The following is a 25651-nucleotide window of genomic DNA, read 5'->3' on the forward strand; positions in this document are numbered from 1 at the left end:
TCTCCAAGGTCTTAAAAAATACAAGTGAGCAAATGAGAGGTGAAAGGGCCTTTTAATTCCTTCATTTATTACCCTAACCCAACTTGGACCCACCCCAACCACTAGAAAAAATAAAAATAAAAATAAAAGAAAAATTGTATTTGTTGGGCCGCATGGTAGAATCAGTCGACTGCCCATGGAACTGGTCGCGATTCGTATGGATCCGGCCCCAAAACCCCGAGTTTCGTACGGTTGATTCGCCAACCGAAACGCGGATCAGGCCGGATGGTTCCCATAGGGCAGGAATCGTCTTTTCTGGCTCGATCCGCGTTTTGGAATTTTCGAAATGCGTTTCAGCCGACAGATCACCCACGGATTCGTATGGATCGTGTTTCAGGGTTTTGATCCGGGGGGGGGCATTTCGTGCAACATTGTCTATGGGTCATCCATAGGGCTGCTGGCTGACAGGGTGATAAAATAGGAGAAATTTTTTCTTCTAGGAGTTATCCACATAGGTCGGTAACAGGACTGACAAAACTGCTATTGGGTACTTAAGGAACTGAACAGAGCTAAAAGAAACCCTAAATTGCCTAAATATTGGCCAATGAGGAAAATCATCTATATAAACCCTATGTTGCACGAAACTTCAAGGAATCCAGCGTTTCGGGCCGTACTCGAAAGTCCGAAACTTGCCTGAAGCTCGACCATCATGCAATCATCTATTAGAGTTAATATATACTTGTTTTTCTTTCTAAATTGTCATCTATGGGTCTTATTCCTTTTTTTCTTGCAAGGTAATGTGTTATTTACTTATTTATCTATACGTATATTTTTATATATACATATATGATGTTTTGGCTGACGTTTCTATTTTTGGGAGGTGACATTTTTAAACGTACCCGTTTCAGAAACTTTGAAACATTTCCTTGTTTTGTGCAACTTAGTATAAACCTTACCATTCACTCTTTATTCACACACCTTGCATTTGTCTAGAGCTTGGGGAGTGCAGTAGCCTTGGAGAATAGATTAGCTTCCTTGGAGAGTTTTTTAAATTTGGAAGGTGCATTTTTTCAAACTTCACCCATAGAGTGTGTTACATGGCATTATTTTCATGTTTCCTATCCCTCTCAATGTTATATTCTGCTTCATGTGTCCATGGAAGCTAGCTCAGACATCCCTTAGAATGTTAATGGTGGTAGTTGTTGATTTTTAGGGTGTCTTCTATACACAATTACTTTTGATGGTCTGATTTTTCCACACACTTATTTATTATCCATTATTCCATCATTAAGCAATTATACAAAAGACATCAACAATATATATGAAGTTAGGATCATGAAGAGACAACCACACAAAGAACACAAGAAATTAGCTTGGGAAAACCCACAATGGGGAAAAATCAAGCCAATGTTTTCCTTGGAGAATCAATGCAACAAGAGATACATCAAAGCCAAACTAGCAAGATGACCGACCATCAAGGACCAAGTCAACCCTGCACATTTCTGTCCACAGAGATCTTTGCAACAACGTCTCCAAGAGCAGAAAAATGTCCAACAAATCTTATCTTATAATTTGTATTGTACCACAAAGATATGCCACAGAAACAAGGTCTCAAGAGGGCCAAAATTCAACATTTGTCTTAGCCTAAAAAAATGTGGATGTCATCACAAAATAAATTCCTCAAAACTTCGCATTCTTCCACAGGAAATTCACTCTTTTCCACAGAGAGATACACCTTAGAAACTTGTACAGAGTTCAGCCACTTGTTTTGCTAGAGCAAGCAAGTATTTCCTTTTGATCTTCGTCCTCGAACTCCTTGTCTTTTTTGCACAAGAATAGAGATATATTGATGGTGCGAACTCTGTCCTTGAAGGAGAGCGAATAGGCTCGAGTTATAGTCTTTCAACCATGCGGAAAGGTGTGTCTCATGGGTAGGGCTTGTCACTTGGAGGGCCGACTTGGTCACTTGTGGTGGCAAATACAAAAGTTCAATTTTTCGTCTTTACTCTCTTTTCTTAATCAAACAAATAAATTCTTTTTCTTGCAAAAGCATGAAGAACATGCTTCATATAATTTTTCTTTTTACAAATATAATGTTTATTACATCATTACAAGTACATATGATACATTATGAAGATCAACCATAGCTACAAAATTCAACACTCCCTCTTAGCTAGGTAGGTATTCATAATGACTATCCAGATGTTCTTTGTATGCATGATCTCTCTAAGGGAAGGTTCAACTAATTGATAACATTGCCATCAATATCCTAATCAACAAAATCAAAATCATCCATGTCAACCGTCTTGACCTATAACAATCATGGCATCCACTCAATATTAACTAGTCACCATGATCTTGTTGGTGCCACAACCTCATGGTATCTAGACTAGTCCTTATTCACCATCACACAACTAGTGCACATAGTCCAAGTGAAACTCCAAATGGCCTCAACACAGGCTGGATGTGAAAATAAGCTCATTCTAGAAAGAGATCCAAGCATGATGTTGGGAGGCTCCTCCTCACTCTGGAAAGAGATCCGAGCAGCCTCTAGGACTATTTTCCAACCAAGGTCTTACTGACACAAGGAGAATATCCTTTGTCGGACCATTCTTCAAATCAATGTCAAAGTGACACAAGAAAATGTCTTCTGTTAGACCATTCTCCAACCAAGGCCAAAGTGACAACAATAATTTCAGTTCGTTGAACCATTCTTTAACCAAGGTCCATGTACTTGATGTTAGCGCTTGAGATTTCACCTCAGGCTGAGAAAGGTAAACCTTCAAGGCAACATCAAACCATTCAGCCCCGTAGCTAGCCCTACGGGGCAGGAGAAGGCTCTCTCCGGTCAATCTCAGTAAAATCTTCTATGGCGAGATGACCAAACTGGTAACACTGATATTAGGCTAGTAAACTGATAAAGGGGTTGACTTGGGGTTTTTAATAAAATAACGGGGTTTTTCTGGGCTGCATGGGCAAAATCACAGCTTGAAACAGAGAAATGTAATGAACAACACAGGTTATCGACTGAGGCAAGGTAGGCAAGAAATTTAGCATCAAATCTAGGTTTTAAATGGGATGGCAAGACTGGTGAGGAGCTAAGGAGGGCAAATAATACTTTGAATCCTCCTTAAACAGAAGAAAACATTGAATTGAACAAACTTAAAAGCGGAGCATGGCAGGCATGAATTCTCACTTTAACACTTCATTTGTTCATTTAGATATGATCATGTAGTGAAATGGAACACAACAGATTACATATGAAACACAAGAAACACTTATGCTAAATTAACATACCACAGGAATCTCAGAAGAGCTGTGAAATTTCATTAAAAATCTCTGTCATAGACTGTACAATGAAGCTCAGTTTCTCCTCCAGCTCTCAGCACTCAGAAACTCTCCCCTCTCTCCTCTCTTTTTTTCTCTCTTTTACAAATGAATTTTTAATACCATAAAATCAAAATGCTGCCCAAAAACAGGGGCGCTGTTTTAACTAGCACTACAAAAATTAACAAAAAGCGTTACATCCATTCCACAAATAGAACAGTGTTCCCCTAAATCTGCTGATAATTTGGCTTATTAGGAGACAAAATCTGGAGCAAAGATCTCATGAAATCATGACTGAGGATCGAAATTGGCAAATGCGTTTCTCTTGAATTCTTCTGATGGCCGACACATGGAATAACTGCTGGAGCGCAGATCTCCATAGGACCAGGATTGAAATCAAATCGCATTCTCTGGCTATAATAGATAATCCTAACTTCAGTTTGGTTAGCCACGTTGCATTTGCCATTTTAATAAAACAATCTTTAAGTTAACATTTCGCCGATTCAGCTTATGATGACAACAATCGCCCGCAGTCCCACAAAATCTCCAAAAGATCAATTGCTGGCGGAAATCATGAAACAACATTCTGTATGGAGTAATGAGGCCAGTCGCACTTGCCTCTGCACACTGGCACATTCACATCATTCTGCTCTTTAAATGTACTAATATAAAACCGCGGACTCTCCAACCTCTGCTTTGATCAACAAGCTAGACTCATAAATGCTAGCTTTTGGACAAAACAATGTACAGGTCTATTGACTATGGTGCCCAACGCATATTATCAAGTCATCTTCACTTCACTACAGTCGAGTTTTTTGATGATCAAACATATTGTTTTACTCATCAACATGAGCCCTCAGCTCGATCCACCTTAATGCTTGATCTGCAGGTTTTAGCTCTGCACATGTCCTTTAAATTGAAGTGCACACTCACTCGTAAGCTGCACAGGGTATAATAATTCCTCAATTCACGGATTGATCAGATCTATGCTCAAGATTGATTGAATCAAACCAAAATGTAGCCATTTCTCCAGATCTGGTAATTATTTGCAGACAAGAATGTTCAAAAGATTCATATCTCTGTACCATAAAACATCTCTTCTCAGATCGTTCGATACTCAGCCATGCACTCCTTCGACCTAGGAACCTCCAAAGAAATGCCTTCCCTGGACTGCCCTGAAAGCAACGTTACGGTTCCCAGAACACTTTAAGCAACGTGATGAGCAACAAATGTCACTTCTTTAACTTCTCCAGATTCTAGTTCTATCGCCTGTGCACAATGTATACCAACGAACCAGAGAGTGATGCGAGCAAGAACCGCAGAACTTATAGACTCTGAGCATGTGATCACAGTGACTGGATGATTTTCATGTTCTTCTTTGTCATCTCCAATAAGAATAGGATTTTCATGAACACCATAAGTAGAACCACCATCCAGCTCTGCAGACTTCTGTTTTTCAGCATTTCCAGACATAAAAACACGCACTAAACAGAAAATGGCGGGAGCATACAGCAACAAGATCTCCATGCAATGCTCTGTTTTGTAGCTTCCGACCAGGAGCTAAGATTTTAAGTAGAGATGCCTCGCCCTTATTGCTGGGGCGAACAAAACCTTCATCTAGACTGTACTTGGTGGCATGGAAAATGCCAATTCGAAGATCGCCATTTGCACTTCCCTCTTCAATTGCATTTGCTGAGAGATGTTCTTTATAAATAAAGTCTTTGTGAGAGGTTGCCCCAGATTGTTCATCAATTACTGTATCTTCACTATATATTGTCATGTCGATATTTGACTGAGTCAAGGAGCTACACAACTCAGAAACAGAAGCATCATGACTCCAGAAACGATCGAAATATTCAACAGCATTCAACACCTCCTTTAGAAGATTCGTTTAATAAAAGCCAGGTATAGATAGAATGCTCATCATCGTAATAGAAGTTTTGACGCCTTTTATCCAGAAATAGCAGCCTTAAACGCCTCCAATTTCGTTGGTTTGATCGTACTTGAACCTTTCTTATAACAGAAGCCAGATATATTACTGCAGTGACCTGAGGAAGGTCTAAAACTTCCCAGAACTTGAGCAATGCATTTGCATCTGGGATAAGGGTATATGAGGCTATAAATATTTGATTCAAGATCTGGACCTGCATTTTGCAATACTAATCGTAAAGCAGTCCCTCTGTAGCGTGCCCGAGTCCTCCTTGCTCATAAGTTTGTGCCTCCGCTCAATATTTGAGAGAAATGATCCACTACTAAGAGGCACATCAACACCACCAGAGCTTCCTGCCGCCAATGAGATTAAACGTTGAAAATTGCTCAGTTGCCTCAGCTAGTTGTGAATAAGAGAGCTGTTGTACAATTGTGCCTGGTACCATTTCACTTTTACTGTTGAATTTGAAAGATTTTTCTTCCCATGCATCCTGTAATAGATCTGAGGCATGAGCTGTCATGAGCATGAAACTCTTCCGTGAAAGATGACCCCTGGCTTATTAGATTAGTAAAACTGTTTGTGCTATTATCAAATGAGACATTTGAAAACGGGATTCTTAGTCTGTCCTTGTAGTGTATAAAGCAAGCCGCAGAGACAAGAAGTGCTATGGCTACCAGTATAATGCACAATATAATAATGGATAGAATTAATTTTCCCATGGTACCATTGCCCTGAAAATCTAGATGCATATGGATAACTTGATTCCTATTCTAAGGATTGAGAAAGGTCCAAGAATTGGATCCTGCAAGATGCCTTCTCCACTGCTATTCTTCTGAATCAAGATTGTTTCTGTGGTTTTCATATCAGCATAGTTTGTTGATCCTGAAAATGATAAAATGATAGATATCTAGAATGACATTTACACCATGCCTCGCAATGGGAACCACCTGTGAGGATGAAGGAGCGGAAGGCATTGTTGATTTGATTATTAAATTGCCAGACTTTGATTGCTGATGATGTTTTGAATTGTGTTTGTGCTTTTGCAGAGATAGGAGCTGAGGAAGCTGCTCCCTTTTGAAGAGCTGGAGCATAAATTACATAATTTAAATCAATACATTAAATGATTTCTTCTTCAAAACAGGGTTTTGAAGAAGAATCAATCTCTGACATGAGACGGAGTCTAACACTTGACATAGGGATAACCTCTCTAATCAAGTCAAAGCACATGACACAGGAAGAATGTCAGTCCATGATGCTATCTAATCTTGTCAAACCATTCTCCAACCAAGGTCATAATGACACAGGGAGAACTTCTCCAACCAAGGTCATGATGATATAGGGAGAATTTCTCGAACCAAGGTCATGATGAAACCGGGAGAATATTGGACCATTCTCCAACCAAGGTCATGAAGACATAGGGAGAATGTCTATGAAGTCTCATCAACTCTCCCTCTCAACGACAAAGGCAATCTCCACAAGCCCAAGCTTGTCCCAGAAGTACATAAACTTCCCTCTAGAAAGAGGCATCGTAAGAATATCAACTATTTGCTCATCAATGGAGATGCACTATAGCTTCGCAACTCTATTTAGCACAATAACACGAATTCAGTGGTACTTGATCCCAATGTGCTTTGACCCGTCATCATGGTCATCACCAACACTTGATCAAGATAATCCTGCAAATAACCTTTGAATTGATATAGTTTCTCAACTTGCCAATCCAACTACAATGTACTCGACCTCTGCCATAATGAGTGCGATAGATGATTACTTCGTGCTCATCCAAGAAATTATAACAGAGCCCAAACTAAAGCAACATCTTGATGATTTTTTCCTCTCTTCAACATTCTCTGCCCAAACTAAGTTTGTTGCTATACTTCTCATTCATGAGCAACTATACCATGTTGTTAACACATGTTGAGCAACACATCTTGGCTCAACCATAAACTATTATGTTCCTTTCACTAGATCATAAATGATTTCTGGACACCCAAACCGGGTACTCTCTCTCAGATTGATACATATCCTTTTGTGGTAGTTCACGCTGCTCGCTTTGCCATTGTTATCTTTCAGTATACCAATTATCAATGAGCTATTCTACTCACAAGCTTGAGGTGGCTTCTTATGGATACTTCTTCCTCCTTAATTATTGAGGAAAGTAGTCTCAACATTAACCTGGTGCAATCTTCAAAAACAATGATAATAGAAGTGTACCTTACAATAGGGACAAATGTCTTGTCACAATCCTCTCCCTCTTACTAGAAGAACCTTCCATTGCTAGACCTTGTAGATACCCATGATCAAAACATACTTCAAGCTTGCCGATCTAATCACTCCCTTTGAGTTCAGATCTCATCTAGTATGCTATCTCTCAACATAAGTCATGATTCTAGGAAAGTCCTCTTGCTTTACTTTGTTTCTGCACTTCTTCCTTCAGATTGTCAAAACCTTGGTAACCTTTACTATCTACCTGCAATTTTCACTAGGAGGCCATGGAAGAATAATTACAACCAAGCAAAGAACTCAAAGACAAGAGACTAACTAATAGTAAAATGAAAACAATAGTTATAATCAAATAAGAGATATAGAAAATTCTTATCTTTTGAGAGGAGAGTCAACTTCCTCTTGATCTTTAGACTTCTTGAATCCATTTGCAACTTTGTCCACGCCATCATCAAATACCATTCCTTCCTTTCAAGAGGTAGGGTTTCTTCTTTCGGTGGATACATTGATCTAATCCTAGGGTTTTTCTTATCTAAACCTTATTGCTTGCTAGGGTTTACAAACCCTAGATGTCCAAATGTGTAAATCCCTAGTATTTCTCTATATTCAAGGTTTTCAATTTTCTGAAACCCTTGCACTTCTTGCATGTTCAATAGATCCATTCATTTCCCATGCGTAAGTATATACTAAACAAGGTGAGCTATATATGACAAACATCCTTAATCAAGCATAGATTCTAGGATAAGAGATTTGGCATTCTAAAAGAAAAGAGTACAAATCTGGTCCTTATTTAGGAACATTCGAACTAAGTTGCTTGACAATACATATTTTGATTTGACTATCAGTCAAATGAACAAACAATCATTTAGTATTAGACATTGAGAATCATAAGAGTACATTCACACTTGTCAATATCACAATGATATTCAAAGGAAAAGGTAAAAGGTTACTTACCTTTATTGAAGACAAAGGCTTCTTCTAGTTTCTTATGGCTTCTTTCTGCAAAGAGATACAACTTAGTTCCTTTTGATGCATCTCGGCCTTGACCACAAGTTTCTGATTTGGTTGAATTCTTTGTCAAACTTGTCACTGTAGTGTATATAAGTTCTGTTAGGGTCCTATAATTTATAGGATTTCAAGGTAATTGAGTATTGTATCTCAGGAATCTTATTTTGTAAATACTTGCCAATTTGCAAATGATTTCCAAATAAAAGAAAAAATAGAATAAAAATAAAAAGAGGGTATAAATAGAAAAAAAGAAAAAATAAGAATATTGAAAAAGAAGAAAAGATTGAACCCCACCAAAAGAAAGAAAAATAAAAAAAAGGAATAATACTGAAAGTGTTGCAAGTCTAAATGCCACTACTGATAGTTAGTTTTCTTCATTATTGTTAAATAAAGGTTGTGTGCAACTTGTTCAAAATGCCACAATCACTAGCTTTTAGTTTAATAATACAATTTAATCATGATTAAACTCTTTTCAATTTCTATAAATTAGGATAGAAAATAAAGATTTTCCCAACCGTTTAATTTGGGTAAATCAGTAGTTAGGTAGAAAATGACATTGATTCAACTATTTAATCTGAATCAATAGGAGAAATAAGGGATAGGCTAGATAGTTTTTCATTCTGTATAAAAGAAAATAAAGTGGGTTTGCTACTCTAAGTGCACCCTTTTGAAGAATGAAAATGCTAGTTTAGTCATGGGTAGGTAGATTAGATGGTTTCAAAATTATATCCCTATGTTATTTTTATCCTAAGTTTCAATGATAGGGTAAATAGGCAAAAAGGGCACAATGGGATAAAGTATTTCATACTTCCTCTTATCCTAAGTTCGGAGGCAAATTTAAAAAGCGCATAGGGAGAAATCTTGTTTTGTCGTATACAGTTAATCAACCACATGGTTTGAGGCATTGGGATCTGTTCCCACTCAGCATCCACGGTCCTTATCTGCCTTGGGCTACCCCTCTCCATCCTGCCTTTACCGCCGGGGAGGAGGGGTGGTCCGAAAAGTTGTTTCTCCAGTCGGGTCCCATCTCCTACGTGTCACCCTTTCGCGATTTCGCACCCTCCTTGTCGAAACCGCATACCGCTTGCTACCCCCTCCGAAACCACCGTCCCCTTGTCAGCCTTACCATGCCCCACCACAACTTCCTCTACTAGTCTTCTCTTGTCACATCACATAACCGTTAGTGAATTAAATGCATTTCCGACAAGGAAATAACCCTTTGTCATTAATTTCATTTTCCCTGGTAATCGTCCGAAAACTAACAGCCTCGTTCCATTCTCAACGGGATTTTCCTAGTGTTTAAAAAGCTTCTGAACCCATCACTCTCCTCCCTTTTCACTCCCGATTCTTTGTAAACTGACAGCTTTGCACAACAATCAGTTTCAAAGCTATTCTGCGACCATACCAACACAAAAAATTAACAGTTGATAGCATTCTCTATCTTTCACCTGACAATTCGTTATTCAAACTTTTTCCCGGTAAGCTCCTCTGATTAATTTCTTCTTGTCTTTCACTGATACAGTCATACCTCCGAAGACCAAGACTCAAGATAAGCATGTTAATCCTTTGATTCCCCCTTCTGTAAATTTAGATCATATACCTTTAGCTGATAGGGATTACAGGATTAATGAAACCCAATGTGACTGTGATTTTCTTGAATTATATTGCTGGTTAGAAGACAAACATGCAGATAAGACTGATGAAATTGGACTCTGGGAGTCCAACCTTCCCAATTACATTTTTCCCTTGACATTGCAAACCCTTGAGTTTACCAGAAAGTGTCAGGCATGTTATGTCCTTGCTCAAAGAGCTATCATGGCCCCTTTAGGTGACATTCTGTTCACAATCACTGCCCAGTCCATTGACCAAATGATGTTGGCTCCCACTGTGGAAAATAATACTCCTTTCTCCTTAGAAGCCCTCACCTAGCTTTATCAGAAGCTGGATTTTGCCACTAGAGCCAAAATATTTGAGATCTTCTTGCTTGAGAATGCCCAGTTACCCAAAAAGAATCCTCCATTTCCTTCCTCCATCTTCCCTGATCAAGCCAAACAAATCATATCTTTGATTTCCTATCTTTCAGATTACTATTCTGATTAGTAGGTAGATGAGCCCATTTTAGGATTCCTCTCCATATTTTCCACAGACAACAAGCCTTCCATTGTGTTTAATTTCAGTCAATTCTTGGCTGACAGTATTCATGAACAATTCATAAAGTTTCCCACAGAACAGGTGTTTAATTACACCTCCATTTTGATTTATATGTTCCTCTACTATTAGGTAGACAAATTTAGTTTTGTAATGGAGAAGCTTGATGATGCAAGAAATCTACAGCCAATGCTCTTTTGGACATCCTTGGTCATGAAAGAACAACAAGAGTTTTCTTATAAGCAGTTCATTGAAGATTTTGTTCATCCTGCCATGAACATTCTGAACAGTGCAGTACAACCCAGGATCAATGAAGAAATCAAGAGAATTCTGCACCTAACAGATCAGGCAAAGACTAGGGATTGGTATTTATACCAAAATTACACAGAGATCAGGGTGTATGGTTGTGAATTGGCACCCTACAAACTCCCCAAATACCTCCCAATGAGGATTTTTGCCCTGGAGTATATTAGACAGATGCTAAATTCGGATGACATCCATTTTGTAGTGGCCAAGAAGAAATCACAGTTCAGAATAAAGACACAGGTGGGCCCATTTGTATGTAACACCAGGATAGCAGGTGAAGAAGTAGACAGGATGCTTAAAGAAATGAAGTTCAGTCTGAGCTTTACATGGTCTTATGACCCCTGTGGCATCATTTCAAAGCTCAGAGTGGAGAATAAAAGCACTCCTTACATTCATACTTCAAGGCCTGAAATAGAGCAGTATGCCAATCAACTGGAATGGACTGAAAACACTTTGCAGGAAGCTGAAGAACAACTCTTTTCCACTTCCAGTTTGCAGACACCCACTCAGGAAAAATCAAGCAAAAGACAGAGGGAGGAAGGATCATCATCAACAACAGGAAGTGAAGCCAAAGAGTTTAGAATCAGTTACAGGAAGAGAACAAAGTTGACTCCTAGAGTAGAGGTGGACAAAGAGACTAAAGAGCAGGCTGCCATCATAATCACAGATTCACCACCTGCAACCAACAAATTCACAACATCTCCTATTGAACCTTCATCATCACAAGGTTAGAAGGAAACTAAGCTAGAGTCACAGAATGTTCAAATAGAAAAAAAAGAAGACAATTTTTGATAGGTACAGGGAGATTAAGCTTAGAAATGAGATTATAAAAATTAGTACTTATAATCAATTTTGGAAACAGACCTCTAGCTCACAGAGCAGGTTGTTGTCGGTCTTTGACACAGAGCATGGGAAGATGCAAATGGCTTTTCTTGAGGCCCAAACTTCATAGCCAAAAACAGTAGTAGACTACAAGAGCACCACATTTGAGTTCAGCACTAAAGACATTCATCCCATTGATCAAATGGAGATGCACAAGCAAACTGGTGAAATGATATCTTCTACTTTAACTAACACTGCTATGTCATTGTCTAAGTTGCAGGTTTCATTTGCTAATGTTCAATCTCAATTGAAAATGGAGAAAGTATCCTCCCTTGCAAAAGATAATAGGATCAAGTCTTTGGAAGACTTGGTGCTAAAAATAGGATATGATCCCAAAGATGTCAATGTTGTTGAGGAGATTATTAAAAAGAACCTGGACATTGCAGCCTTGAGAAAGCAGCTCAAACTGTCAGCCACAAAGGATCCATTGACCGAGGACATTGAAGAAAGTGAAGCACAAAAAGCAGACATGATGAAACTGATCATAGAGCAAAATATACTGATTAGGCAAATGGAGGTAGAGATGGAGAAAATGATAAAGGAGAAAGAAGAAAGTCAGAAGATCGCCATTGTCCCCTTGGATGCCATACCTATTTCTCAGCTTCCAGCAACAGAAACAACCACTGCAGTCACTTCTTCTACTCATACTGCAACTGCTGAACAGGTGACCAAGACACTGGAGAACATGTCACTCCATTCAAAAGAAATCAAGACTTTGCAAGATCAACTCAAAGCTTTAGAAGTACAAAAGGCCAAAGCTGAAGCTGCTTGTGTCACTGAAATGCAGAAATCACAGAGATTGTTGGAGATGTTGCAGAAGGTGGAAAGGGACACTTCAATTGGTCCAACCTTGACCCAAGCCAAGGAAACCATTTGGATGAATATATTTGACTCTATGAATGAGATTTGGCCTTCTATCCAAATCATCTTTGAGCAGAAAGAGCTGATAGAAAAGGCTACAAAAACTATTGTGTAGGGAAGAGAGAAGCTTGGAGAAATGCCCACAAAAGCCTCCAACATTATCAGGTTCCTCAATTCTAAGTCCAAATATGAACTTGAGGAAGTAGGAATTAGCGGCAAGACTGCTACTATTTTGGAAGTCAAGAAAGTCTTGACAAAAAGGAATCTTTTTGATCAGTTGGAAGAAAGATGTGAAACCTTGGAGCTGCAAGTAAACAGGTTCACTAACAGAATTAAAGCATTGGTTCAGAAAGGACTGCCCAACATTTATGTAATAAATGACAAATTAATCACTCAGGAAGACTATGTCCTGAAGATGAAAGAAATGGCCAGAAGCAGTATCAAGGTCAGTGGAATAAAGGGCAGTATGACATCAAGGGCGTTTTTGGAAACCATGTCAAATGATTTCTACATACAGAATGAGGTAAAACACATTTTTACTGTGAAGCCGACTTTTTGCCAAATACACAGAGGTAGATGAAATTTACTGCAGGGTAACAAAATTGACCATACCAGATGAAAAGAGATGGGAAGAACTGGGCGATTTACCAGATTAAAAAGGTATTTTGGGAGTAGTAAGACAACGACCAACACATCCAACACGACAGTTAGTTCAACAACGCAGCAAAGTTTCGGGTTGACTCAGCAACCGAAACCATCAAAACAAGGCCACCTTTCTTTTCAACTGTCTACGTGGCCTATTTGTCTGCCAGGATTAGATCATATTGTTTGTAATTAGGCTAATAATACATTGTCGGTTTGACAACGATTTTGTAAAGGATTTATGTAATTTTTAGTATAAATATTTCACTGTTTGAAGTATTGAGGGTTGATTTCCGAATATAATTTCTTCTGCATATTGTATTTTTCAAAGTACTGGAGCATCAATAATACAAGGACCTTTCATAAGATTCATCTGGTGTACCAAATGGTGATGTGTCTCTTATGTTTATCTGTTTAAACATTGTTTTTCTTTCTCTGTTATTCTGAAAATTTGAATTAGTTAAAAAAATTGTGATAAATAGGATTTGTTATTTAGAGCACCCTATTTTGGCTGTTGGTGATTTTAATGTTTTCTACTGAAGTCAAATCAAGAAATTCTTAGTTGCTCCTTGGTTTCTACTGAGCCTTACACTTCTGCGATTCCACAATTCATTTAATTTCTGAAAAGATCCAAATAGTGCAACCTAGCTTGCCCTGTGAGAACTCTAAAAATTGATGCAAAATCCAGTTTAATTTATAGAATTCATAGCCCAATGGAATTATAACACTCAAATCAACCAAATCAATCAAATCAAAACAAACAAGTACATTCATAACTAGCCTAAAATTCACATAAAACAAAGCTAAATTTTACAGAGAGATCCCTCTCTAAAGCTGGCAGGGCTAGATCCTAGCGTCCAATGTGGTTTTGATGTTGTCTTATGTGTTTACTCCCTCAACCTCAAAAATACAGAACGACAACAACTTCAATACTTCAACCTTTTCAGGCTTCTTCTCAAACTTGTCATTTGATATATATATATATCTCCAAAGGTTAGAGGGATAGATCTCAAACAAATCTTCTAAGCTTTCAAAATTTCCTTAGTCCTCTGACTTTTGCAATCACATATGATATCTGAGGAAATTCACACTTCTAACCTCAGATAATTTTTTGTCCTGAGGTACTTCGGACTTTTGAGATTTCTGAGGCTCGAACTTCTGAACTTCTCGACCTCATGAGGTACCATTGACTAGGGTTTGGTCTTCCTTGATTTGCACAGAGCATTGAAAACAAGATCATACTTTTATTTGTTCCAAGTTCACATAAAAAGCGGACCTTTGAAAGAGTGCACAAGTTACATGACAAAACGTTCTAAATTTGCCCTGATCAAGAGATGATAAATTCACCATTGGCTTAGCAGAATCAAGTGAGGATTTCAAGAGGTAAGACATGTTGTACATTAGATAAACCAATGCTCCCCGTGTGTTTCGCAACATGGACTAACCACCTCTCGTGGATCCGCATCTTTGGCGATGTGATTATTGACTAACACTTGCGGGTTTTGGTCTAACGACAATTGTGATTCTAGCAAGTGGTATTAGAGTGTAGGTCACGAGTGAAACACACCCGGCTGACACTAGGGGGGAGATTGTTGGACATTGGTAAAACAACGCTCCACGTGCGTTTCGCGACATGCACTAACCACCTCTCGTGGATCCTTATCTTTGGCGATCTGATCGTTGACTAACACTTGCGGTCTGATCGTTGACCAACACCTGCGGGTTTTGGTCTAACGAAAATCGTGATTCCAACAAAATCTTGACCTTTAGATCTAGCGTTCAGGGATTTAGGGCTGCTCTTTCACCATAACTTTGATAACATGTTGATTTTTAGGGTGTCTTCTATACACATAATTACTTCTTATGATTGGATTTTTCTACACTATTTATTACTCATAATTCCATCATTAAGCAATTATACAGAAGACATAAACAATATATATATTTGAAATTTTGGCATTAGGGTAATGAAGAGACAGCCACACAAAGAACACAAGAAATTACCCTGGGAAAGACCACAATGGGGAAAACCGTCCAGCAAATCTTATCTCATAATTTGTACTGTACCACAGAGATATGCAACAGAAACAAGGTCTCAAGAGGGCTGAGATTTGACCTCTGTCTCAGCCTCAGAAATTCAAATGTCATCACAAAACTTATGCCTCCGAACTTCGCACTTTTCCACAGGGAATTCACACTCTGCTACAGAGAGATACACCTCCAAAACTTGTACAGAATTTGGTCGCTTGGTTTGCTAGAGGGAACAAGTATTTCCTTTTGATCTTCATCTTTGAACTCCTTGTCTTCTTCGGACAAGAACAGAGATCTATTGATGATCTGAAGTCTCTCGTTGAAGGAGAGGGAATAGGCTCAATTTGTAGTCTTTCATCCATGCGAAAAGGTGTGTCTCATGGGCAGGCCAACTTGTCACTTTGAGGGCTGATTTGGTCACGTGATATTCCTAATTAGCTATGGCTAATTGGAATATTTGATTTTGTTCAATTTTTGCCTTCTATAGTTATTTGTAAATAAAAAGTGAGGAAGGGGGACATAACTCACTTTAGAATAAAAGGTCACTTCCTAGGTAGCACAACGTTGTGACTTAAAGGGGAGCCAGGGGGGCCAAAGGGGGATGCAGAAATGGAGCCCATGCAGACACATGGAGACACTGCGTAGGAGGGAAGAACACGTGGCAAGAGGAGAAACACGCAGGAGGAGGTGAGCCTAGGGATTGTGAGAGGCAGAGGCTATAAAATAGAGAGGAGGCCCCTCATTTTGGATCATTCAGTTATGCGCATTTTGAGCTAGTCGTTTCGACTTCTGAGCACGCTGGCTGTTTAGCTGGTCTGCAGCACTGTTTAGTGCATTGAGTGTCTCCGTTCGGAGATCTCACCCTTAGCCTTGGGGGACTTCGAGTGCCTGCTCGGGCAAGGTATTTCCATCGGTATTTCAACGGTAGTGTTATCAGCATTTGAGTAGCAGTTTCATCAGCATTTTGGAGGACTGCGCAACACTTGGAGAGGGACGCAGTTCTTTTCGGTTGTAGTGCTGGATTGGGGTCTTGTAGGTGGAATTATGCTGGGAGATTGAGCAGGGGTCTAGCTATTGTCTCATTGGAGGATTTTGGCAGGGTTTCAGGTAGTGTTTCTGTCAGGCCAGGGTAACTCCAGAATGAGCGGGAGAGAAAATTGATATGTTTTATTTATTAGCTAACTCACATTTATACATGAATACAACGGATCAGTTCATCTTCTTGATGACTGTCCAGTTCACCCATCCGTTTCGGATTAGGTGTCAACATTCCCCCCCTTAATCTGAAGGGATGTTGGTGAGTCCAAGCATCGTTCTGAATCTTTCAAGCTTTTCTCTTCCAAGCGCTTTGGTGAAGATGTCTGCAATTTGCTCGTTTGTGGAACAATGACGGAGATGGATTGTTTTGGCCTCAACATGATGTCGGATCAGATGATATTTAGTATTGATGTGCTTAGTACGATCATGGAACTTTGGGTTCTTGGCCAACTTTATTGCAGATGTGTTATCAATCATGAGTGGAGTTGATTGTATTTGTTTTACCTGCAAATCTTCAAGAATTTTCCTGAGCCACACAATTTCTTTCGTTGCTTCAGCTGCTGCCACATATTCTGCTTCTGTTGTGGAATCTGCTGGTACTGATTGTTTGCATGATCTCCAGGAGACAGCTCCTGATCCAAGACTCATAGCATATCCTGAAGTAGATACCCCAGTTTCTTTGTCTCCATCGAAGTCTGAATCAGAGTATCCAATCAAGTTGAAGTCGTCCACCTGTGTATACTTGATTCCAAGGTCTTGAGTTCCCTTCAAGTACCTTAGAACTCTTTTTGCAGCAGACCAATGTCCCTCACAAGGCTTTTGCATAACCCTGGAGAGGATTCCAACAGCAAATGAAATGTCTGGTCTGGTAGTAGTGAGGTAGATGAGACTTCCTACAAGCTGTCTATACTTTGTTGCATCCTCAAATTCCTTTCCTTCAATAGATGTGAGCTTCAAGTTTTGTTCCATTGGAGTACAAAGGGGATTGCACTCTGTCATGCCAAATCTGTTTAACAAATCTCCAATGTATTTCTTTTGAGAAAGAAATATGGACTTTGGATGTTGGGTTACTTCAATGCCAAGATAGTAATGAACATAGCCCAAATCAGTCATTTCAAAATTTTTTCCTAATTCTTTCTTTATGGATGCAATATAGCTTTCATTGTTCCCTGTCATTAAAAGATCATCTACATATACCACAAGATATACAACTGTTTTGCCAACTTTCTTGACAAATAAAGTTGCATCATCAAGATCAAAATGATTGAAGTTGAGTTTCAGAAGATGCTCAGTTAGTTTTTCATACCAGGCTCGTGGTGCTTGTTTGAGGCCATACAAGGACTTCACAAGTTTGCATACTTTGTGTTCATGTCCTTTCACAGCAAATCCTTCAGGCTGGGACATAAAAACATTCTCTTTTAGATCTCCATTCAAGAATGCAGTTTTTACATCCATTTGATGGACTTTCCAACTGTTCTGAGCAGCTAGTGCAAAGAGTGTCCGGATGGTTGCCCATTTTGCTGTGGGGGCAAAAGTTTCCTCATAATCGACCCCTTCCTTCTGTGCAAAACCTTTTGCCACAAGCCTAGCTTTGTGCTTGTCAAGTGAGCCATCAGCTTTGTACTTGTTCTTGTAGACCCACTTGCAGCCAATTGGTTTGGTTCCAAATGGAGGATCAACCAGCTTCCAAGTGCCATTCTTTATGAGGGCATCATACTCCTTCTGCATCGCTTCTTTCCATTCATCATGAGAAGCAGCTTCTTTGAAGGAAGTTGGTTCAAAATCTGTAGACAAGTTCAATTCACAATCATAAGTAACATCCATATCAACAGGTGAATTAGAGTTATCTACATCACCTCCATCTTGTCGATTTGTATTTCTGGTTCCTGTTTTTCCAATTTCATCAGGATGAACACTTTCAAGTGTCTTTGTCAGCCACTTTGGGGGACCTTTCTGAGATGGTCCAGGCTGCTCTGTTGATTGAGTTGGGTCTAAATCAAGATTGAGTCTCCCAATTCTATCAATTACATCACTTAAAGCATCATCCGTTGTTGGAGTGTCATGCAGGGGAGATTGTTCTTCAGAAGAAGATTCCACATGTTGATCTAGTATAGGAATCCCCCCTTCAAGATGTGGAATCTGATTATCAAACTCTTGAAATGATTTTGGTTTTGTGAATCTATCCAAGCGATCAAGTTGCCGCTCAACAACACTGTCAGATTTGGATGATTCAAGAAAAATGACATCTCTAGATAAAACAAACTTTTTATTTACTTCATCATAGAGGCGGTATGCTTTAGATGTGTTTGAACTTTGAATACCCCAGGAAGATACACTTACGACTTCTAGCACCAAGTTTGTTTCTATGTACCTTTGGTATTAAAGCATAACAGGTGGAACCAAAAATCCTGAGATGTTTTACCGAAGGAACATGTCCATACCACAATTCATAAGGAGTCTTGTTTCTTATAGCACTAGATGGACATCTATTCTTTATATATGCAGCACATAGAACAACATCAGCCCAAAACATTGTCTTTACATTTTTGAAGAAAAGCATGGATCGTACCATATTCAAAATTGTTCTGTTCATTCTTTCAGCTACACCATTCTGTTGAGGATTATAAGGCATAGTTGTTTGATGTTTAATCCCATGTTGGTGAAGATAGTGTTCAAACTCATTTGATGTATATTCTTTTCCATTATCAGTGCGAATAGACCCAATATGAGATTGTGCATCATTTTCAATCCATTTATGAAAATTCTTGAATGTTTGAAAAGCATCAGATTTGTTCTTCAATAAATAAACCCAACACATTCTGGTGTAATCATCAATAAATGTCATGATATATTTATTTCCATTTGCAGAAGAAACAGGCATTGGACCACATAAATCTGAATGAATGAGTTCAAGCTTCCTATGTGCTCTTGAATGTGAATCATGAAAAGACTGTTTGCTATGCTTTCCTAGAATGCAAGCATCAGATTGCTTATGTTTTCTAGGAATTGTAGGCAAACCAGCAACACCATTTTTCTTCAACAAGCGGAGACTATCATAGTTTAAATGTCCAAATCTAGCATGCCATAATAAACTTGATGGAAGTGTACCTCCTTCATGATGAGAAATATATGAAAAATGTTGTGCATGAGCAGAGGTTCCTTGCAGTTTAAGAAGTCTTTCTTTTTCTATACCCCTCATGACAAGTGAGTGGTCAGATGCCTTTCTTACCTCAAGCTTGCCATCAAACATATGAATGGAGTGACCTTGCTGGCGGATGTGGACCAGGGATAGCAAGTTTCTCTTGAGCTGTGGGAGATATAGAACATGATCCAGAAGAAAGTCTGGAAGACCAGACAGTTTAAGCCTGATTGTGCCAAGCCCTAATGGCTTGATTTTTGACTGATCTGCAAAGTATACTGCTCCATCAACATTATCAGTGAAATCTTCAAAAAAATCTTTCCTATGAGTCATATGACAGGTTGCTCCTGAATCAAGCAACCAGTCATTTTTCGAAGAAGCAAGTGAAGCATTAAACAAGTCTTCATTTACTCCAATGTTACATTGTGCCTCAATATAGTGAGCGGATTCAGGTGCTTTACCTTTGTCTGTGTCATCAGTTTTACCTTTCTGCTGATTTCTTCTCTGCTCAATCTTGTCCCATGGTAACTTGCATGTAGAAGCATCATGTGATCCATTTCGTTTGTAGCGAATGCAATGCAGATCTGCCTTTTCTGCTTGAGGATGTCTGCCCCCCCTGCCTCTGAAGTATCTTCCTCTTCCTCTTCGTCCACCTCTTCCTCTTGTAGAATCTTGAGCAGGATGCTTTTCTTTATGAGCAAGGCAAACAGTCTCTTCAGAAGATTCAGGGACTGTTTTCTTTCCAAAGGCTTTCTCTCTTTCAACAAACTTTTTCACAAGAGTCAAAGGTTATATCTTTAAGATTTCCATTTGCTTGTAAAGACTCAAGATAATTGGAGTAGGTAGGATAGAGTGCTTTGAGAAAGGCAATAAGAGAGATATCCAGCTCAACCTTAGTGGATTTAATATCATGCATTATAGACTTTATTTCAGATGCAAGAGCAAGAGGATCATTATTTTTCAGTTCAAGAGTGAAGAGTTTAATCATGAGCTGAACAACTTCTAGTGCAGAATGTGTATCATAGAGTTCTTTCAGCTTTTGTAAAGCTTCAAAGGCAGTGGAATATGATGAAATATGACGACTTACTTCTTCATTTACAGATGCTGCGATCAATGCATAGGCTTTGCTGTTCTTGTTTTCCCAAATGAAAGTTCTTTATCTGATGTAGGCTGCACAGGGTCTTTGTCTTCTTCTCCGACACACACTCCTTTCCACAACTCATTGTAGATGAGGGTGTGTTTTACCATCCGAGACCATTCAGAATAGTTCTCCTTGCCAGTGAGAACTATTCTGACCATAGAAATGATTGAATGCATTCTGTAAAAATACTTCTGCTGATAAAAAATCCTTACGTTACAGCCTTCAAATCCTTCTAATATTTGCTAAAAAAAACATCAGCATTTCATTGTACATATCACTGCAATACTACTGTTTAACAATATAGTCAACCAAGAAGCTGCACATGTGCATGCTTACAGAGTCAATAAGTGAACATTCGTAGAGAAAATTGAACCTCGAAAGATAGCTCAATAACTAAATCAATCGACTCTAGTGTGGCTCCTTCGCTTTTAATACAAAGACAAAATAAAAGTCTGATTCCACACTGTGGGCTGAAACCCAAAGCATACAATGGATGGAAAGAAGCAAAACATATATCTCGTGGCGGTGAAAAGGATAGCTACATGGCCACAAAGGTCAAAACAAGATTGCCCAGCTACAGAGAATAGTTACAGCTCTCGGCACAGTCGAATTCCCTTCCAGTTCTGAAGTGCGTATTCTTATTTAACTGGTGCACCTTTCCAGCCAATACAAGATTCACCTTCAGAAATTGATTAAAATATTCAAACAGTTTCGTGTTCAACGGATGTATGAAAACGACCCTCGGGATGGCACTATAATCTTCAATAGATGATATTGCATACTATAATCTTCAATGTCTATACAGCTGACAGCTAATAACTCGTTTCAAATACATGCATACAATAATATCATCTTTATGAATCAGGGTTATATACACAGAAGGGGCTCCTCTGAATGTAAATTTAAGCAGAGATTGTTGACGTTTCTTAAGCGTTTTCAAACCGCATGCAACACAATACCATGTCACTGCTCTTCTGGATACACAGAGCACGACTCTCTTCAAACCGCACTCCACGACATGTTTGAAATCAAGACAATTATGAGAAAGACTGCAGCTCAAAATAATAAATTCAATACCTCCTCGCTGCGGAACTTTCAGTTCAACAATGAAAAAGACTGCAGCTCAAACTAATAAATTCAATACCTCCTCGCTGTCTCAGATCCAAAATAGCGCCCTCCCTAATGTATGTGGAGGCAAATTTTGGATCTCTCGCTGATTAGAACCGAAAATTTGCATTCCTTTTCATTCAAGACGCTGCTGCTTTTTACAGAGATCTCACAGTTCGATAGTCCACGAACGGATCGATGGCGTTCACCTACAGTTTGCAGAGCTATATCCCTAAAAGAGCTTTCACATCAAATGCTTTGACGCAGGTCATGGCCTTCAGGTGATATAGAATATGCAATTAGTGTTTCGAAAAAGAGACCAGCGGAAAGGGAGGGCGCAGTCTCTGGCAGTCAGAGAGCGCAGGGCGTTCAATATCAATTCAAAATCAGAAACGCATCAACGTTTATAGTGCAGTCAGGGAATCGCTCAGGATGTCAGAGCAGAGCAGCGCTCAGGAGAGAGCAGCGCTCAGGTATGAGCAGCTCTCAGAACAACAGGAGTTACAACTATTTCTGGGACCTGTGCTCTGATACCATGTCAGGCCAGGGTAACTCCAGAATGAGCGGGAGAGAAAACTGATATGTTTTATTCATTAGCTAACTCACATTTATACATGAATACAACGGATCAGTTCATCTTCTTGATGACTGTCCAGTTCACCCATCCGTTTCGGATTAGGTGTCAATAGTTTCAGGCAGAGTTTAGAGGGGTTTCCTTCAGTGGCAGCGTAGGGCATTGAGGAACTGCGCAGAACCCCAAGAGGGTGTTTTTCGGGGGTCGGCCATTCCAGGAAAGCTTTCTGGGTTTCTTGAGTAGAGCCCGAATCCAGAGTTTCAGCTTTTTCCGAGGAGGGGAGCAGCCCCAAATCATCATTTGTTTTCTAGCAGCAGCAGTAACACAGTAGCAACATCCACGCAGAGAGGCCATTCTTGTCATTCTGAGAGTATTTCTTCACTTGCCTTGTGCAAGTCGAGGTGCCATCTGTCTAATCACCTCTTGTACTCATTTTATTGCTCAGTATAATAAAATGGCTTAGCATTTCTCGTTGCATTTCTTGTGTATCTGCTTATATTTTCGGTTTACATTATTATATGCTGTTCCACTGTTATTTTATCACTTCTGGGTTATTATATCATTTGCACGTATTTGGTTGGAGTTTTTGCTGGGGTTTGAGGAATATTCTTGGTTAGGAATATTACAGGTCACTTGTGGTGGCAAATACAAAAGTTCAAATTTTCATTTTTCCTGCTTTTCATAATCAAATAAATAAATTTTTTTTCTTGCAAGCTTGAAGAACATGCTGTATATAAATTTTTCTTTTTACAAATATAATGTTTATTACGTCATTACAAGTACAAATGATACATTATGAAGACCGACCATAGCTACAAAAGTCAACAGTAGTGACTACTCCCTCTGGAATTATGTTAATGTGATGATACTAGATAGACATAGCATGAGAGGGTAGCAAGGAATTGATATGTTGTTTGTCAAAGAAACATTTTGAATGGTTTTATGCCTTTGCGAGGGCCCAATTTTCGCATGAACCTGGCGACAGTTTATGGATGTGAGAAAACGGAAAATATGCAATACTGGATTAAATATCCAAGAGAGAATGATATTTACCCTTTTTGACTTTATGCTTTATGGCCTAGTTGGCAAGTCTCAAATCTGCAAAGTGCTTTTGTCTTGACTCTTGATCATCAATATGTAATAAATACTTTTTGAACTCTTATATACCTCGAGAAATTTAGGGTTTTCCCTCCTGTTGTCATCTATGTTCTTAATTCTAGGCTTTTGAATAGATGTATCAATAGATTTCAGTTATATGTTAATTAATTGTTTAAATTTTGTTGAGGTTTTTATCTATTTTCTAAATGTTTTTGAATTATTTTCCAGAGTTTATATATATATATATATATATATATATGTTGTTTCTCATTCTGTAAAATTTTGAAAATTGTTGTTTCCCAAGCCTAAAACTTTTTGGAAACTGAAAGTGGTTCCTGTATTCATGTGACTCATCATATGCTTGTTTTCTCTCTCAACTACAAGATTGTATTTGTATTGTTGTATATTGTTTGTTCATTACGAAAGAAACTTCTTTTTCAACTCATGCTCATATGTTGCGTACACAAATATTGCAGCAAGTTTAGAGATATATTTGATGAGGAGTATTTTATCAGCACTCTAAAAAATGATGTGATGGTGGTGAGAGAGCTACCTGAAGTTATAATGGAGAGATTCAACTACAATATAAGCAGCATCATTAACTTGAGGGTTAAAGCTTGGTCTTCTGTCAGTTACTACCTGGAGAAAGTTCTTCCCAAATTACTTGAGAATGGGTATGTAAAATGCATCATAATATTCAAATCTCTCTCTCATTTACCCAGCTCAGTATAGTTTCTAATTGTTTGTTTATATGAGATATTATGTGTTTTCTTTGTGTGCTGTTTTTATGGCAGTTGTCTCTTTTTAATATGGGAATGAATTAGTGTATACTTCTCTATAGTTATGAATCATGATCACCAGTGAATTGCAACATTAATGCGAAAAGAGAGAATTTAAGCTGCATGCTTAAGCCTCTTGTAAATCTCTTTATTAATCAGTAAATGGCCATACAGGTTTGAGTTTAAAAAATATCAGTGGAATATCAGTCCACCTCTTTCTTTATGATGTGTCTAGCCTCTATAGGTTCCTTAGAATATTTTCTCAAGTGATTCTCAATGAGAATATTATTATTATTCCTCTAGAGAATTAGAATCCTAACATGTAAATAAGTGGATGACTCATTATGTTGTATTGAAGACTAATGGATTTACATCATTTCTCATATCAGATTTGAAATAACAATGCATGGCGGGAAAGTAAAATTGTGAGTCTGAGAAGAAGCTCTCCTCTGTTGAGTGGCTTAGCTGATAGTAGACTTTAGTACTACTACAAGATGTGATAGCGATTGCATATACATTGAATATACTTCCATTTCATTTAAAATTCAATACAGCTTGTCTCAATCTATTTTCCCTTTTAAGTGAAAACCTATCCAAGATTGATCCTACTTTTCCTAATCAGAAAATGAGTGAACCAAGAAGGAACTGTACACCTCAGAAGAGAACCATCGAAATTATAACATAGGTTCTTACATTTACAAGTGGAGAGAGAAAGACATTATGTTACCTCTTCCCATTCATTTATTATTATTACGGAAGTACTTTAATGTGCTATATTTACATAAAGTAATTTCTAGTTAGTAATGAATTGTCATTATTGTTAGTTAGATTATTTGGGTTTCACCATTTTAGAACATATGTGGAAGGAGATGCTGTTCACAACTCTGACGTGCCATGCTGATGAAGAATGACTTGTTCATTGCTGCCCCTAACCTTAGTCACCGGATACGGCGTATTTAATCCATAAAATTCGAAGTTCGCCGTATTTCAAGCTCATTCGAATTTGTTCGTTCCAGTTCGCCGTATTTCATGCCGTATTCGAATTTCATGGCGTATTCGAATTTCTGTCGATTAAATTCGCCATTAAAATCGTTGAAATTCGTTTAGATGCGTTAAAATTCGTTTTTTTCGCGCCGCGGGTATGGGTGCTGCTGTTTTAGCTTAGGTTTCCGTTTCATTGGTTTCGTTGTTGTTTTCATTGCCGCCGCAGACGCACGACAGAGACTACAGTCTACAAGACACTGAGACAGAGACTACGACGGGCTCGGGTTTCGTTGACGGTTGTTTACGTTTTCATTGCCGCCGCAGACGCCATAGACTCTACACCTTGAAGGCTTAACAAAAACATATAATATATTTTTTAATATAACCCACTTTCGTTTTCCTCATATTCTCAATAATATATAATGATGATTATATAATTAAATAATTATATTCA

General features: G+C 38.6%; 1 protein-coding gene across 2 annotated transcripts in view; it reads left to right on the plus strand.

Annotated features, from left to right (window-relative positions):
- LOC149218114 (O-fucosyltransferase 9-like) overlaps positions 1–25651 on the plus strand; it is a 280725-nt gene that overhangs the window by 163749 nt on the left and 91325 nt on the right. For both annotated transcript variants that reach the window (XM_089383814.1, XM_089383815.1), the window contains exon 5: positions 23911–24108. In XM_089383814.1, the coding sequence (XP_089239940.1) occupies positions 23911–24108 (198 nt within the window). The remainder of the gene's footprint in view (positions 1–23910; positions 24109–25651) is intronic.

This window comes from Pinus tabuliformis, chromosome Q (assembly GCF_031772625.1).
Source record: "Pinus tabuliformis cultivar Carrire ecotype Pingquan chromosome Q, CPIR1, whole genome shotgun sequence".
In the NCBI taxonomy this organism is placed as follows: Eukaryota; Viridiplantae; Streptophyta; class Pinopsida; order Pinales; family Pinaceae; genus Pinus; species Pinus tabuliformis.